The following is a 14050-nucleotide window of genomic DNA, read 5'->3' on the forward strand; positions in this document are numbered from 1 at the left end:
GATCAACTGTATCTCACCATTCTTCTATGCATTTGTAGGGTTTCCAGTAAATATTTGTTATATTAGGCCTACTAATTTTTTTTTTCTAAGTTTACTGTACCATGTAAATTGTTAATTTATTTTACCTCTACATTCTTTTGTAACTGTTTTTGCCCACTTTTTGCTTTTTGCACTCTTCTTCTGTTCTTGTGAGCTGCCATGACAAGTGAATTTCCCCACTGTGGGATCAATAAAGTTCATCTTATCTTATTAGATTACCATCCATCCATCCATCCATTTTCTATACCGCTTATCTGTCAGGGTCTCGGGTTATTAGATTACCTTTTACTTAATTCAAAAGACGTACGTTCACAATGTCACGTATTGAGGATAAACGTCATGCGAGGTGGGATACCTGGATTTGATGATAGGTGGGGACTGCAGCCTATTAAAAGTGAATACTCTTATTAATGACAAGACAAATCATTTCCTGGGTTTGAGTTTAAACTGGGTTTCATTGGGTCCTGGGGCTGCTGTTTTTCATAACAGTAATATCTATTTGATGGTGTTGTGACTGTATTTGCTTAAAAGCCTGACAATTACAGAATGATGAAGGAAGACATTTCACTTTACATTTTTGTTAGAAATCTAAAAAATAATGCATAGGAATACAATCATATAGAAAGAATAAACATACTGCGCAGAACTAGGACTGAGTTATTCCTCCCATATTTACACCACTGGACCAGTATCTCACTTTTTACTGCAGTGGATTTTCGATGCATGTATGACATCTGTGGGACTTTGCACATATGTGATTTTTAAGTCGATGGCATGACATTTAGACCCTTTAGTCTGTGAGACTGTCCATTTCAGAGGGGAATTCACAGCAAATTTTTGGTTTGACGGTGCTGGGCTAAACTCAGTGAACTTCAGATGTTTTCCACAAATTTCACAAATATGTATTTTATTCACTGCATGTACCTGTGCGTGTGTCCTCAGTGTGTACATGTAATGCAAAGTCTTTCCACAAGCTTTACATGAATGAGGACCTGTGGGATGCTGACTGACAAATAACCAAGCCGGTTTCTTTAGAAAAAATCTTTTGATAAGTTCTTTCTTCTATAAACCCAGTTCCTTTAACCTTGAAGAGGTAGGTTTCTTCTTCCACTCCTCAGTCTTGTCTTCACTGGTGTGCTGATATTCCCCAGCTGGCTGCTGTATTCCACCAATCCCATTATCATAGGATGTTCCTTGCTACTTTCTACACTGGTGATTTTGCTGGGATCTTGAATATAACTGCCCTCCAGACTTTGTTTTCCCATTTAACAGTTACTTGTTTTAGTATTTGATCACCTTAGCTCTGCAGTCGTTCTGGGTTCTGCAACTCAGAATTATTCAATGTGGATACAGGTTAAAAAATTTTGTTTGCCTCATTTTTTTTTTTTATGTGCAGCAAAAGTGAAGTTCAACATGGCATGATCGTCCACCAGACCTTGTCTCCTCATTTCCTGTTCCTCTTCAACTTTAATATAAAGGAGCAGTAAGGACTGTGGGTCCTCCTGATCGAGACTGCTTAGCTCCTGCTGACACCAGGATTGAGAACTCATGGCAGCCTCCTCCTCACGGGCCTCAACATGGGGCTTATTGGTATTTAAGGACAAAGTAATGTATTTTATTTATTTATTTATGTAATTATAAATATCTGTTTCTTTGCAGTCACTTGTAAATTTTGACAAGTTTGTCAACACAAATCTGTACCTGTACCAATCTATACTGCTTATCAACAAAGTATATTGTTTTGTTTTGGAGTTTTTCTTTTGACAGATTCTTAAGCTTTTATGTTTCCATGCAGCCAAAAAAGTTTTCTGCTTCAAAACACTTTTCTCAGCAGTTTTAAGCAAAGACAGTTAAGAATATGCTTCCAGAAACAGAAGAAAATAAAAAGAAAAAGGGATGAAAACATTTATTATATGAGCATTCTATGTCCAAGAGTTTCTCAAGTGAAAACACAAGTATGATATTCAAGTCTGTTTGATATTCAAAATAAACAAATGTCCAGATTTTTTTTTTTTTAAAAGAAGTGACCCATTTTGTACTTATTCTGACCCTGAATGCACCATTGTTTATGTGCCCTTTCAAAGTAAAAGCACATTGATAAAAATCTTGGTTTATTTTCTCAGAATGATGTTTATAATTTAAAATTTTGTGGAAATTCCAATGAGCGGCCATTTATATATAGTTCAGGCAGCATGAGAAAACAGAATAAATGAAAAAGAACTCGTGTAAATTTTCATATTTTTTTATTTAAAATGTTCTGTTTGTAAGTTATTTAGTTAATTACATTTTCTATTTCATTAGGAAAACATCATTCTACAAAACATTTTTAATATACTGCAATTACTCCAGTACATACAAAGGGAAATGTTGCTAAGCAGGTTACTGAAAATGAAAGCTGAGATCCCATCCCTTGTGAAAACAAATAATGTATAGTGCCCTTAATCCAAAATAAAATGCAGTGATTTGTGTAAATTTTCTCTATTGTGGTGCAGATGTATTGTTGTCCATATCTGTATCAAAATTACAAAAGCCGTTACAGTGCACACACTTTAGAACATATCCTCAGTCTGTTTTGGCACGTTCCTGTGTTCTTGAGGGGAACTGAATGTACCCCCTTTTGCATGACTTGGAAGTGGCATCGCAGTTATATCCATACTCACAGCAGTGCTGACCGTCTGAGCAACACTGGCCCTGAATCAGAAAAAATCCTGGTGTTAGAAAAAAACACAGTGCTGCATAGGAAATTACTAAAGTAAACAGGTTAATGTCTATGTTTTTACAGGCAAAACAATGAAATTCAAACCCGTGTCAGCCGCATCACTTTGTGGTGTTTATAATGTGGACAGACACATTGTCACATCATTAATTGCTCTGTGCATTAAACTCTCTACATTCTTATTTGTCTATGCTCTTGTATCAAATTGTTTTCAATCAGATCACTGTGCCATTGTTTCATAGTGGCTTTAATGTTTGGTGAATAATCCATACCAGGGGGTAGGGACAGCAGTTCCACTGGCCTTTGGATCCTTTGCAGCAAGTTGACCCCGCTGGACAGTAAAACTTGTAATCACAGCGAATGACTCCAGCCTCAAGGTTGCTGCTACTGGCTGCTGTTAGAGCTGTCATTGGTGTCCGCTAAAGGTAAACACAAACTGAACATTATACAGAGGCTATCATCTAAATATTTAATCATAGATATACATTAATATATTTTAGGTAGTTAGACCTTTGTGTTTTTGTTTCAATAATAGATCTTTAACCCCCCCTAAAAAACAAACTAAGCAACAATCAAAGGAAATTACATACGATGATATTTTTTGGCTACTTGGGGTTGACAATAACACAATATTAAAATATTGCCACCCCGTATCATCAAGTTGATATGGCTGAGGTCTGCCTCTTTATACATCCAGCTGATATGGCACAACATTAGCTCCATGTAAGTTTGGGCACCTAAACCTAACCAAACCCTGACTGAAATGTTAAAATCCTTTTTTGAAATCATAGTAATAAAGAAAAAAAAAATCTTCCTGGTGTTTGCGACTCATCATTCTAACATCCTTTAATTTGTGACTCTTTACACTATGTGCATTTCCACCAAGGGGGCATTCTGGCAGACAGGGTTTTCTGACAGAAAGATTTATGGGCAGTCTTCAAACAATTTTATGACAAACTGCAACTTTAACAAACATCATATGTGTAATTGATAGTATAGAACTAATGGAGGAAATGTATAGGCCTACGCCACACAAAGAAAGGAACATCTACTGTGATGTGTCCTACCTCTTGCAAGCTGCTTCTGTCCTTTGAAGTTGAAATGAGAGCTGCAGGAACAGAAGATGGAGTTTCTTTGGGGATGAAAGGATATCTCAGGCCTTGTCTTATACAGTGTGTGTAAGTGTGGTCACAGTCGTAGCCATATGGACAGCAGTGGAAGCCATCAAGACAACATCTGCCCTACAAAGCACATATTTAGACAACCATCACTACATAATAGTGTCAGTACTCCTCAAGATTAAAAAACTGAGTGGGTAACACTTTATAATGATTAGCTCATACTTTATCTGTTATTTGACTACACATAATACTGAGTAGTTACTAAGTAGTCCACTCATTATTTCATTATTGTCTTATGATTATTTATCATAGTGATGACTCTTCAAGTAAGTTAGTGCATCCTGCTGGTTAGTAACTGAGTACCAAATGAATACTTCACAACTACCTGTCCAGGTCTTATCCATCGGTATTAATGACTGATCCTTTCATTAATTACTTTGTAATTGTATTGTAAGTGTATGTATCATTTGTGATACCTCACAACTATATGACTAAAAAAATCTACAAGACTAGAACAGGAGGAAACTTAAAGATTATGTCGTGCATTTGAATATTATTACTTTGGTGCGTATCTATAACGAAAATCAGTGATGAAATGTTAAAAAAAATGTTTGTCACATTTTACATTTATGAACTTCTAAAAACAGTAACTTGAAACTTGAAATCCCACACCCTAACTTGAAGTTGAGTTGCATGAGGTGCTTAAACGTAGTCACAGTATTAACTCTAATAATATTGGATCTGCGCCTCTCCAGTTTGAAGAAGCAGACAGGAACGTGGACGCTAAGCAATGTAGTGTGAATGCTGCAGATCAGCTGTCTAGTCTAAAATGTCTTGTTGTGACCACTCAGTATGATGCACTGACTTACATGAAGGGTCACAAAAAAGTAAGTTAAGAAAGTAATCGTAATATTAGGAAGTAAAGAGGGACTACATAGTATCTACTCAGTATTATGTACCACTGCTCAGGGGACAGTAACTAATGTTTAGTTAGTTTATGAAAGTCATTACTAGTTTTGTGCTGTTCACTGGCTGGCTGCTCAGAGTTAATCAGGAACAATTCATGAAGAAAGTAATCAGTACATTCAATACACATATTCATGTACTTAGCATTAGCTAATGAACCGTTAAGGTTCTCCCAGTTTGCTCCTCAGTAACTCACAATCTACTGAAGTCCTCCATCAAGAATTGTTAAGTACTTGTTAACAATCCATCTAACATCAGGTCTTTCCTCATTTGTTTCCAGATTAAATAATCATTAAACATCATTAGCTTCTCTGAACATTAACTAAAGGATAACTTGCCTTTAGTTCCTCATTTACTCCCCAGTAAGATAAGGAAATGTAATCACAGTCATGTGTCTCATTGCACAAGGGTATCTATGTCAACTCACAGGAGAGTATAAGCAACAGAAAAAGCCGCCTTTTGGGTGTCTGCAGCAGGTGGTGCCATCGGGACAGACATAATAGTTGTCGCAGTGGACAACTGAACTCTTCTGATTGTTTTTGAGCTCCTCAAGTGGAGATACAGATGGAGCAGGAGGGTTTGGTTCCTCTGCAGCCTCCTTCTTCACCATGGGTATGTTCATCCACGGCTGGTCTTTTTTCTCACAATGCTGGGTCAACAGGTTACAACTAAATCCTGAAGGGCAGCAGTGGGCCAAGTCAGAGCAGCACACAGCCTAAAGATGCATGAATACGGACACAGAGTTTTAGGAAGAAAAATTCCCTTGTCGTCCAGACCAAAATGTTTGTCTTTCTAACTGCAGGTTATGTTACTTTATGTCCTGAGACACGACTTACTTTTGGATATGGACAGCAGCTATATCCATCCCGAGTCAAACAGCAGGTGGAGGTTTCTGAACACACATTTCCATCAGGGCATGTGATTGAGCAGGACGCAAACGGCCACACAAACGCTCCCACAAACAAGCAGAGAGTTACTCTCAACATCTGCGAAGGGAAATGTTCATTTTAAGTTGAACTTCAATCCGTTAATTGTGCTGCCAGATTTACTGCGGATTCTTTTTAATTTGTAAGTCAGATTTTGTGAATTAAATCTGAAACTTTTACAGTCACTTCGTTGCTATAACTTTCAGTTTCATTTAGGCTTGTAATTTGATCTTCCTTTCACTCAAAACAACTTGAACGATGAATAGAATTGAATGAATGAATAGAAGTGACTGTATACAAAGCACCTATGCCAAGAAAGAATTTGATAAGGATTCAAATGTTTTTTTTATTTTACGTACCTTCTGCAAATGAAATGATTCACCAGCTTGCAGTCATATGTCTTTCACTTCCTTGAACCACAGATATACTCCTCTTTATGTGGCAGGGTAGACCCTCCCACTGAATAAAAATCTGGATATAAACTGTAAGTCACACCCCAGTGTGTCTCTAGTTTTCGCTCATTGGCCATACTTGGATTTTAAAGGTGGGTGTGAGTAATCATTGTTTGGGGCTGCAAACACACACAGAGATAAACATGAAAGACTTTACAAGATCTCACTAACCTTTGCTACCATATACACTGCTTCTATCACATGATCTGCCTGTAAAGTCTGACTCAAAATTAAGAGGTAGGTGAAATGCTTCAAACTTCAATCTAATAATACTTTTAAACCCAAATGGCTTTTAAGACATTAGTTACGTTTACTGTGGAAGGATTTTTACTCAAGTACTATAAGAGCTATTTAGAGGTACATTTACTGTCCTTTAGTTGTTCTGTTTCCTGTTATTTTCCACTCCAATATGTTTAAGAGGGAAGTACTGCACATTTAAATTTGCACTTCACATTTCACATGCAAAACAGTTAAGTCGGGTCCATCTCCACCAGCAACACTAAAATACTTCTCACATTAATGCATAAAAAATGTTAAAATTCCTTCATATTCTTAAGTACATTTTTGCTTCATGTAAAACCTTTACTAGCAATAATCCATGCAGCATAATTAGCCTGAAAGATTCAAGTACCGTTTTCTTTGACCATTTTTTTTTAAATCATTAACAGTAGTAGTTCAATTGTGTCATAAATGTTTGAGCTGTAATGGTTCTATTTTATTTCCCAAATCAAAAGGGAGTCACAGTGGAGCATGTGGCATCATAAAAAGTGGGTTGGTTATCTTGCGGCTGATATGTTTGAGCCTGTTGCAGTGTCACTGACCTAAATTCATGTTTTGTGGAAGTAAGAGGGTGCAGAACGTGTACAGTTTCGTATAAACACCTGGCAGGGCAACAAATGCAGCAGGCGACTGTAATGAGACCATAGTCTGTGGTTTGAAATAAAGTCTCACAGTAAAGGTTGTAACTCAGTAACAGGCTAAAACAATACTTTATTAATGAATTCCCATTGTTTACACATTTACACTGCAGTGTAACATCTCAGAACAGAACAATTATCCCTTGTATAAATGTTAACTGTGTTGCTCAAACTTATTATAACAAGTCCAACTTCAATATGAGGCTGGTGAGACATCAGGTCTACATGCACGATGCAGGCACTAGCATTTCGCCTCATCTAGCAACTAGAAATGCAAGATGTCGGGTGTGACGCTGGGAGGGTAACTCCCAGAGTGCCAGCATACTGTAAGTGAAGGTAAGTGGTGGTCACACCGAAATCTCTAAGATGAGATGGGGAAAAAAACAACAACGTGAAATTCATTTCAGTCCTGCTGCGTGTAAATCAAAGACCAACCCTCTACAAAAAGCAAGGTGGTAAAAATCAATGGAAGATATGTACCAGTAGTTGCCACTGGGAAGGAAGGGTGCCTCCTTCAATTTCACTCAACAAATGCAGCATTACAAGTCTGTGGGTCTCTTGCACAAGTGCAAAAACCAGAGCTGGATGGGAGAAGGCAAAAATTACTACTAGTGGACTGTTGGGAGGATGAAAGAACCGTACAGCTACGGTTGCTAGTCACGGTCGGAGTCCGACTGAGATGCTGCCTTCTTTTTCTTTTTTCTGCCGTGTTTCTTGTGCTTCTTTTTCCTCTTCTTCTTCGATTTGTCCTGTAAATGTAACAGTCGACATTTGGCTCTTTTAAATTAAGCAATAATTTTACAGCTGGATTAACAATTTGTTAGGATATGATGCGATAAAGATATACAGTATACAGGTATTGGGGTCTGTATCATGAAAATGCACCCCTGTCTGAAAACATCTTTTAACTTGCACCTAAATTATACGTATTCATAAATTCTTACATTCCATATATTAGTCTTTTCCGTAGTCATCAGATAAATCTCCCTGGCTGCACTCTAACTCAGAGGAAGAAAGTAAATGGCTCACTGTGATTTTCTCTTTTTCCTCACTACTTCTCTTTTTCTTCTTAACTTCAGCCTGTGGGAGTTAAAAGTTGAAATGAGACCATGGGAAGAGGGAAGCTATACTAAAAAGTCCTTTTCATGCAATAATTTGTTTCACAATTATCTGAACTGCGGCATTTCCAAATCAAAAAATGTTTATAAGGTCATCTGTTTCTGACTCAAATTGTTTATTTCTAAACTGCTGAACAAAAATTGTTAGCATGCCTGGTTGATAATATGTTGCTGTGGCAAACATTCGCCTTATTATAACAAAAAATACTGCACGATAAAATAATTGTCGGCATTAATTAATTATCGCGTTCACACACACACACCATAGTAACACAGTCCCCATATATATACGTACATATATATGCTAAATCATCATCAATCCATCTTTCCAAAATGAGACAATGTCAAGACAAATATATTAACAAAAACTAATGAAATTTCCTTAAATCATTCATGAAAGTAACACTGAAATTAATTTTGGTGATGAAAGAAAAAAAAAAAAAAAAAAAGAGCACAGGCCCAGCCGATGACACCTGACCGACTCCATGCCTCCATGTTGGATTTACTGTCTCCCATCCTTTGCTGTAGCAGTGTTAACAATGCACGAGCCACACAACAGTGAACAATTTCACCACTCAGCTAACGTGGTGGAAAAAATACCCAACTGATAGAAGAAACAGGCTGATCTTTGGACTCATTTCACTTCACTAAGATTCAACAGCAATGCCAAGCACTACATTTTTTTATGGTGGCAGTTCATGAGGTTTAAGTCTGGTTTCCTGACTAATAATTCTAGCATCTTGGTAGTCACTTGCTGTGAGCAGTCTGGCTCATTTAGAGTGACATGAGTTGAACTCTTTAAGCTGTCAATCTCAATGGGCCAACCTCGGTTCATGACCGTCCTCCTGATTTAGGATAAATGAAAGTCAAACACTGCCAGCCTTTAGAAAATGTTTTGGTTTTTGTTGTTTTGTTTTTTACATTAGAGGTGGCAACAGTGACAAGTGAAATGACTGACAGAAAGCCTGCAGTGCAGAAGGAAAACTAGAGGGAGAACTAAAACGTAATTTTACTTGGCATTGCACCATGCAGGCGACACGCTGGTGCAGTGGTTAGCACTGCCGCCTCATAGCAAGAGGGTTCCAGGTTTGAATCCCGGTCTGGGTCCTTCTGTGTGGAGTTTGCATGTTCTCCCTGTGCCTGCGTGGGTTTTCTCTGGGTACTCCATCTTCCAAGTTCAGATATCTACACTGTTGAGGAGAGTCCCTTCGTGACAGTCAGACATTAATCTGTGACTGCTGTCTCATACGAATTTGTACAACTCAGGCCCAATGAGTTCAGAAGACCCATATGACATCTGAAAGGGCTATCACTGTGCTGAACAAAAAGATGAATTTACTGTTAATGCAGGTTTTTATACTGTTCCTGATGGTTTCATTTAGGTTACATATCCTCACACACCAAGCCAAGCTCAAAGAACTACTGCCAAGTCCTAAGCTTATAACGACTCATTCACTGCAACAAAGCACATTACAAAACAAGTAAACAGACAGCTGAAATGCACATGCTTTCTGTTCCTGTGTGAAAAGGTGCAAAAGTAATACTAGCGCATTCCAAATCTGAATTAAAAGAGGAACAAGGGGGTAAAAGAGGAACAAAGAAGATATTGCATAGCTTAATAACTGAAGGTGTGCTCATCTGGGGATTCTGTGCAAACTGTCCTACTAGCAGTTCATTACACGGCTACAACCAGATAAGAATAATACTTACTACGTCCTCTCCCTCAGAGTCCACAGAGGACTCTGAAGAGGAGTCTTTATAACTTCGCTCGGCCTTCCTTTTTCTTTTACGGCCCTTTTCGTCCTGACAAACAAAAGAGTTACATCACAATTAGGAATGTTTTAGAACACTTGGAGTCCAGGTGTTATGTCTGCGGAAATACCCATAAGGACAGCAAAAGCAAAATTAATACCACTTAGTGAATGAGAGTAAATCACCTTATCTTTCTCCCCTTCTTCCTTAGTTCTTTTCTTTTTCTTCATGGGAAGAAAAATAACATTAGGATTAAACACAGGCATTTTAAATAACTTAAATTTGTTGTAGGACACTTGTTTGACTGCACATTTTCAACACCAGGACTTGAATCTATGTACTGAAAAGACAGAAAAACCTTGCTTTCTGCATCAGATTCTTCCTCTGAACTGTCTGATGCTCTCCTGGCTGATGACTTCTTTCTCTTTCGTTTTTTCTTCACAATCTTCTTTTCATCCTGAACAGAAACACAATCAAACAGTGTTGCATTGCATTACGTCTAAACCTATTTTATGAAGTTGTCAAGCTGATGTGAAGGATTGTTAGGGGAACAGATCACAGACTTTTTAAAACTGATCAGTCTGAACTATATAGATTCATTTTTGACCAGTTAAATTCATTCCAGATGGGTACCAATTCCTAGTTTGGCAGTATCTAGAATCACATGTTTAAGTTTGTAGTAACTTACCTCGTCTTCAGATTCTGAGGAGGAGCTGCTGGAGGAATCAGAACTCGATGAGGAGGAGGAAGATGAAGAATGCTTGACCAAAACACAATGAAAGCAGGGTTCATTAGACTTGAGGTAATTCACTAGTTTGGAAATTGGAACACTACAGAAGTAACTGGATTAAATAAGAAACCATCTCAGGGGACACCTGTGTGTGTGTGTGTGTGTGTGTGTGTGTGTGTGTGTGTGTGTGTGGCAGTACTGTGGCACAGTTGGCCATCAAAATACTGAAGGTCTCTCCTCACCCTGCTGGATTTCTTCTTCTCCTTCTTCTTTTTCTAAAAACAAAATAAAAGCCAAAGTAAGTGTCCATTTCTTAAGTGGTAAGTATTTATTTAAGAAGGACATCATTCAAATGTGTGATAAAGGGTATTCCAGACCTCTTTTTTCTCTTTCTTCTCCTCTTTTTCCTTTTCTGTTGTCTTTTTGTCTTTTTCTTTATCTTTGTCACTTCCACCCATTAACTTCTCTCGGTTTTTGGCCAGTTCTTTCCTCCATTTCTGAAAAACAGTCAATAAAAAGTATTCATCTGCTATACTGCTTAGTATTCCTCAGCAACACCTTCATCCCTTACAAAGAATGATTTGGGAGTACATTTACAAGACTGCCATGACTGGGCACATGACTATAAAAAAATATATATATATATATATATATATATATCTATAAAAATATTCTGAAGAAAGGTGGTGCTAATCACAAACATACATCGTTCATTTTGTCCTCAAAGTCAGCCAGGGCTCGAGAGCCTTTCTTCTTCTTCTCCAGCTGCTCCTTTAACTCTTCCCTGAAGAAGAGACAATAAATCAGTTGTAATACACAAAATATATTTGGAAGGATCACACCTACTCAAACTGAGAAAATCTGTCAGTTGGTTGCTTCTTTTTAACATTTCTCTTATACAGTGTTTAAACTGTTCCTTTTCCACTTGCTGACCAAGAATATACAGGAAACAGGCACCTCATGAGTCAACGACATTTAAGAATGTTTTCCTAATAGGTTTTACTACAGTAAACAAAAATTAACTATAGTACCACACACTGGTATTTTATGTCCATTTTACTTTCATTCTGCATTAAAAACATACTGCAATCTGCATATCATAAAAGGGAACTTTCATACTGGCAGCGGAGGTGCAGCTGATAATGAATTAAATGTGCCCCCTTGTGGCTAAGATTGGCCTACATTTCATTTAAGTCTTGATAATCAAGATTTTACAGGTTTTTATGATTTTAATGTATCACGATAGGACCAGTACATGTAAACACACAAGTGAAAGGGGTAGATGGAGAGGCTGACAGTTGAAGCTGCATAATTTATAAAAAGTAAAAAGTAGGAAAGCTGTCACATGACATTAAATTTGAAGAAGCCAATATCAATCAACTTCTCAATATAAAATGAAAGGATGCATGAAGTACCAAGTACCACCAAGTCTTTACACTGAACTAATGAGGTCAAATGTTATTACCTTACCCCCCTTGCAGAATCAGAAAATCTTTATTTATTCCAAACAAGTAGGTAAAACAAATAATTTCCATCTGTGATGCACAAACCAGACAGTAATGTAGGTCAGAATGCAGAAAACCATTTTGTCTGACTTAAAAATTCCTACAAACTGAATGCATCCCCAGATTACCTGAATGAATGCAGACCTTCACAACCAAGAAAATTACTACAATGCTCCCAGCAGACAACAGCACAAACTTAACCACCTCTTTTGCCAGTCAATCAAAATTACAAACTTATTCTGCAGAAAGGTTCCTGAACCTGGTCTAAACACCATATGTGTATTGCAAACATCACCATCATCTTCTTCAGCTGAATAATAACACACCATCAATATTACAAAGTCCTTTAACTCACCATGTTGGTCGAGGTCTGCTCAAATAATCCTGTATGGTTGGTCCAGAGGTCGTTGCCGGTCCCCTGGCTCTTGCAGCAGCAATGGGGTTAATGTAAGCCTTGAACACAAAAATGCATTTTATACATTTGTGATATAGGTTACTGAACAACACATATGCCAGAATACAAAACACTGGGATTATAAAGATAAATCTTAATCAGTAAACTGCAATTTTATAGTTATATAGCACCATACACATCCTCATAACCTTAAAAATGGACACGGTTCTCTATAGCAATTTAAACATAAACCACATTGCATATTTTCATTGCAATCTCACTATACATGTGATGCAGGGTCGCTGTAACAGGCTACACCTGTTAGTTAGGTGTACCTTATAAATTATCAAAGAAATGTACCTATAGTACCTACAGCAACACAATATATTTGTTAGAAATAGACAATGTGAGCATCAGTGATAAAATGGTTAGCGGAAATTTGGCTACAGCAAACTGCCAACCTTGACCAAAAGCACTGGTCTAACATTAAGCCATTCAGTCTCACATTTAAGATATTATTTTTATAGGTCCCTGCTAGTGTTTCAAAGTTGTACATTCAATAATGAAAAAGAAAAGCGCCATGCAACATCACCACGTCAAAACACTGTCCAAAATGTTGTGAGCTAAAGTTAGCATTTCCAGCTTTGCACAGCTCCGCTTGTGCTGGTCGAGCCAGACACTCGGCTTTTAAAGTTAGCTACAACCACGATGTATCAAGCAACTCAAGGGTAGAAAAAATGTTACAATCAAGTAAAAAATATTCTGTTGCATTTTCTATATGATATCTTAACACGTAGTTAAGGTTAACTGACCACTGGCTAGGCCGAACATCACAATACCTAGAAGAAGCATATATTAGCTAACCTAGCTCCAACCCAATGCTAGTTGCTGTGCTAATGCTTAGCTTTGGATGTGTTTGGCCTAACTAGCTTACCTAAAGCCACCGTATTATAGTGTCACCGTTTTACACAAATTGGGCAACATAACTCACCACTCGATTGTCTCTCTTGCCCATTTCGAGTTAGCAACAGGGGGAAATATCCAATAGAGAGAACAACCATTAATATTACCTCGCTAGCATGGACTTAGCCAGCGTTGTTTTTTTTTCCCCACTAGCATTTCGCGAAGTTCCGCCCTATTCTGCATCTGATTGGCTAGCATTCGTTGCCGCCCAGGCGTCTTGTGATTGGATGACGTGCGTGCAGCGCATTCACATGCGTGCAGTGCAGAGTGTTTGGTCATGATTTTGATACGCTTTGTGCAAGAACACATTTAAAAGCAAAATTCTTAACATCTAGGGGACCCTGGGATAAAATCTTATCAAATAGGATTACATCACCTAACTTGCGTCAGTTTAGGGGTTCTTTATGTGAGACAGTTTGGGAACCACTGGACTACAGTGCATCATGTATGG

At 37.8% G+C, this 14050-nt stretch overlaps 2 protein-coding genes across 6 annotated transcripts; both read right to left on the reverse strand.

The window, feature by feature from the left end:
• Window positions 1-2265: 2265 nt before the first annotated feature.
• LOC124075213 (progranulin-like) lies at window positions 2266-6266 on the reverse strand. The gene is made up of 6 exons (XM_046418714.1): window positions 6128-6266; window positions 5679-5828; window positions 5270-5557; window positions 3823-3996; window positions 3028-3174; window positions 2266-2730 (listed from the first exon to the last, which is right to left on the reverse strand). The coding sequence occupies exons 2-6, from the start codon at window positions 5826-5828 to the stop codon at window positions 2602-2604; spliced, it is 888 nt and encodes a 295-aa protein (XP_046274670.1). The 5' UTR covers window positions 6128-6266; the 3' UTR covers window positions 2266-2601.
• A 916-nt stretch (window positions 6267-7182) lies between these two features.
• fam133b (family with sequence similarity 133 member B) lies at window positions 7183-13786 on the reverse strand. 5 transcript variants are annotated; one of them, XM_046418716.1, is made up of 11 exons: window positions 13628-13786; window positions 12598-12695; window positions 11443-11521; window positions 11115-11234; window positions 10980-11012; window positions 10696-10767; window positions 10366-10464; window positions 10193-10231; window positions 9966-10058; window positions 8167-8217; window positions 7183-7886 (listed from the first exon to the last, which is right to left on the reverse strand). In XM_046418716.1, the coding sequence occupies exons 1-11, from the start codon at window positions 13649-13651 to the stop codon at window positions 7791-7793; spliced, it is 804 nt and encodes a 267-aa protein (XP_046274672.1). In that variant the 5' UTR covers window positions 13652-13786; the 3' UTR covers window positions 7183-7790. The 5 variants fall into 5 exon arrangements, with proteins under 5 accessions (XP_046274672.1, XP_046274671.1, XP_046274674.1 ...); XM_046418715.1 differs by having other exon boundaries at window positions 10193-10234; XM_046418718.1 differs by having other exon boundaries at window positions 8082-8217; window positions 10193-10234.
• Between the last annotated feature and the right edge of the window lie 264 nt (window positions 13787-14050).

The sequence above is a fragment of the Scatophagus argus genome, chromosome 17 (assembly GCF_020382885.2).
Source record: "Scatophagus argus isolate fScaArg1 chromosome 17, fScaArg1.pri, whole genome shotgun sequence".
NCBI lineage: Eukaryota > Metazoa > Chordata > Actinopteri > Scatophagidae > Scatophagus > Scatophagus argus.

Coding starts and splice junctions, on each gene's coding strand:
- LOC124075213 (XM_046418714.1), bottom strand. CDS start 5,828: ATGTTGAGAGTAACTCTCTGCTTGTTTGTGGGAGCGTTTGTGTGGCCG. Junction 3,175..3,822: donor ACAGAAGCAGCTTGCAAGAG/GTAGGACACATC, acceptor GTTTACCTTTAG/CGGACACCAATGACAGCTCT. Junction 2,731..3,027: donor ACTGCTGTCCCTACCCCCTG/GTATGGATTATT, acceptor TTTCTGATTCAG/GGCCAGTGTTGCTCAGACGG.
- fam133b (XM_046418715.1), bottom strand. CDS start 13,651: ATGGGCAAGAGAGACAATCGAGTG. Junction 11,522..12,597: donor AGCAGACCTCGACCAACATG/GTGAGTTAAAGG, acceptor TCTCTTCTTCAG/GGAAGAGTTAAAGGAGCAGC. Junction 11,013..11,114: donor AGAAGAAAGAGAAAAAAGAG/GTCTGGAATACC, acceptor TTTTGTTTTTAG/AAAAAGAAGAAGGAGAAGAA.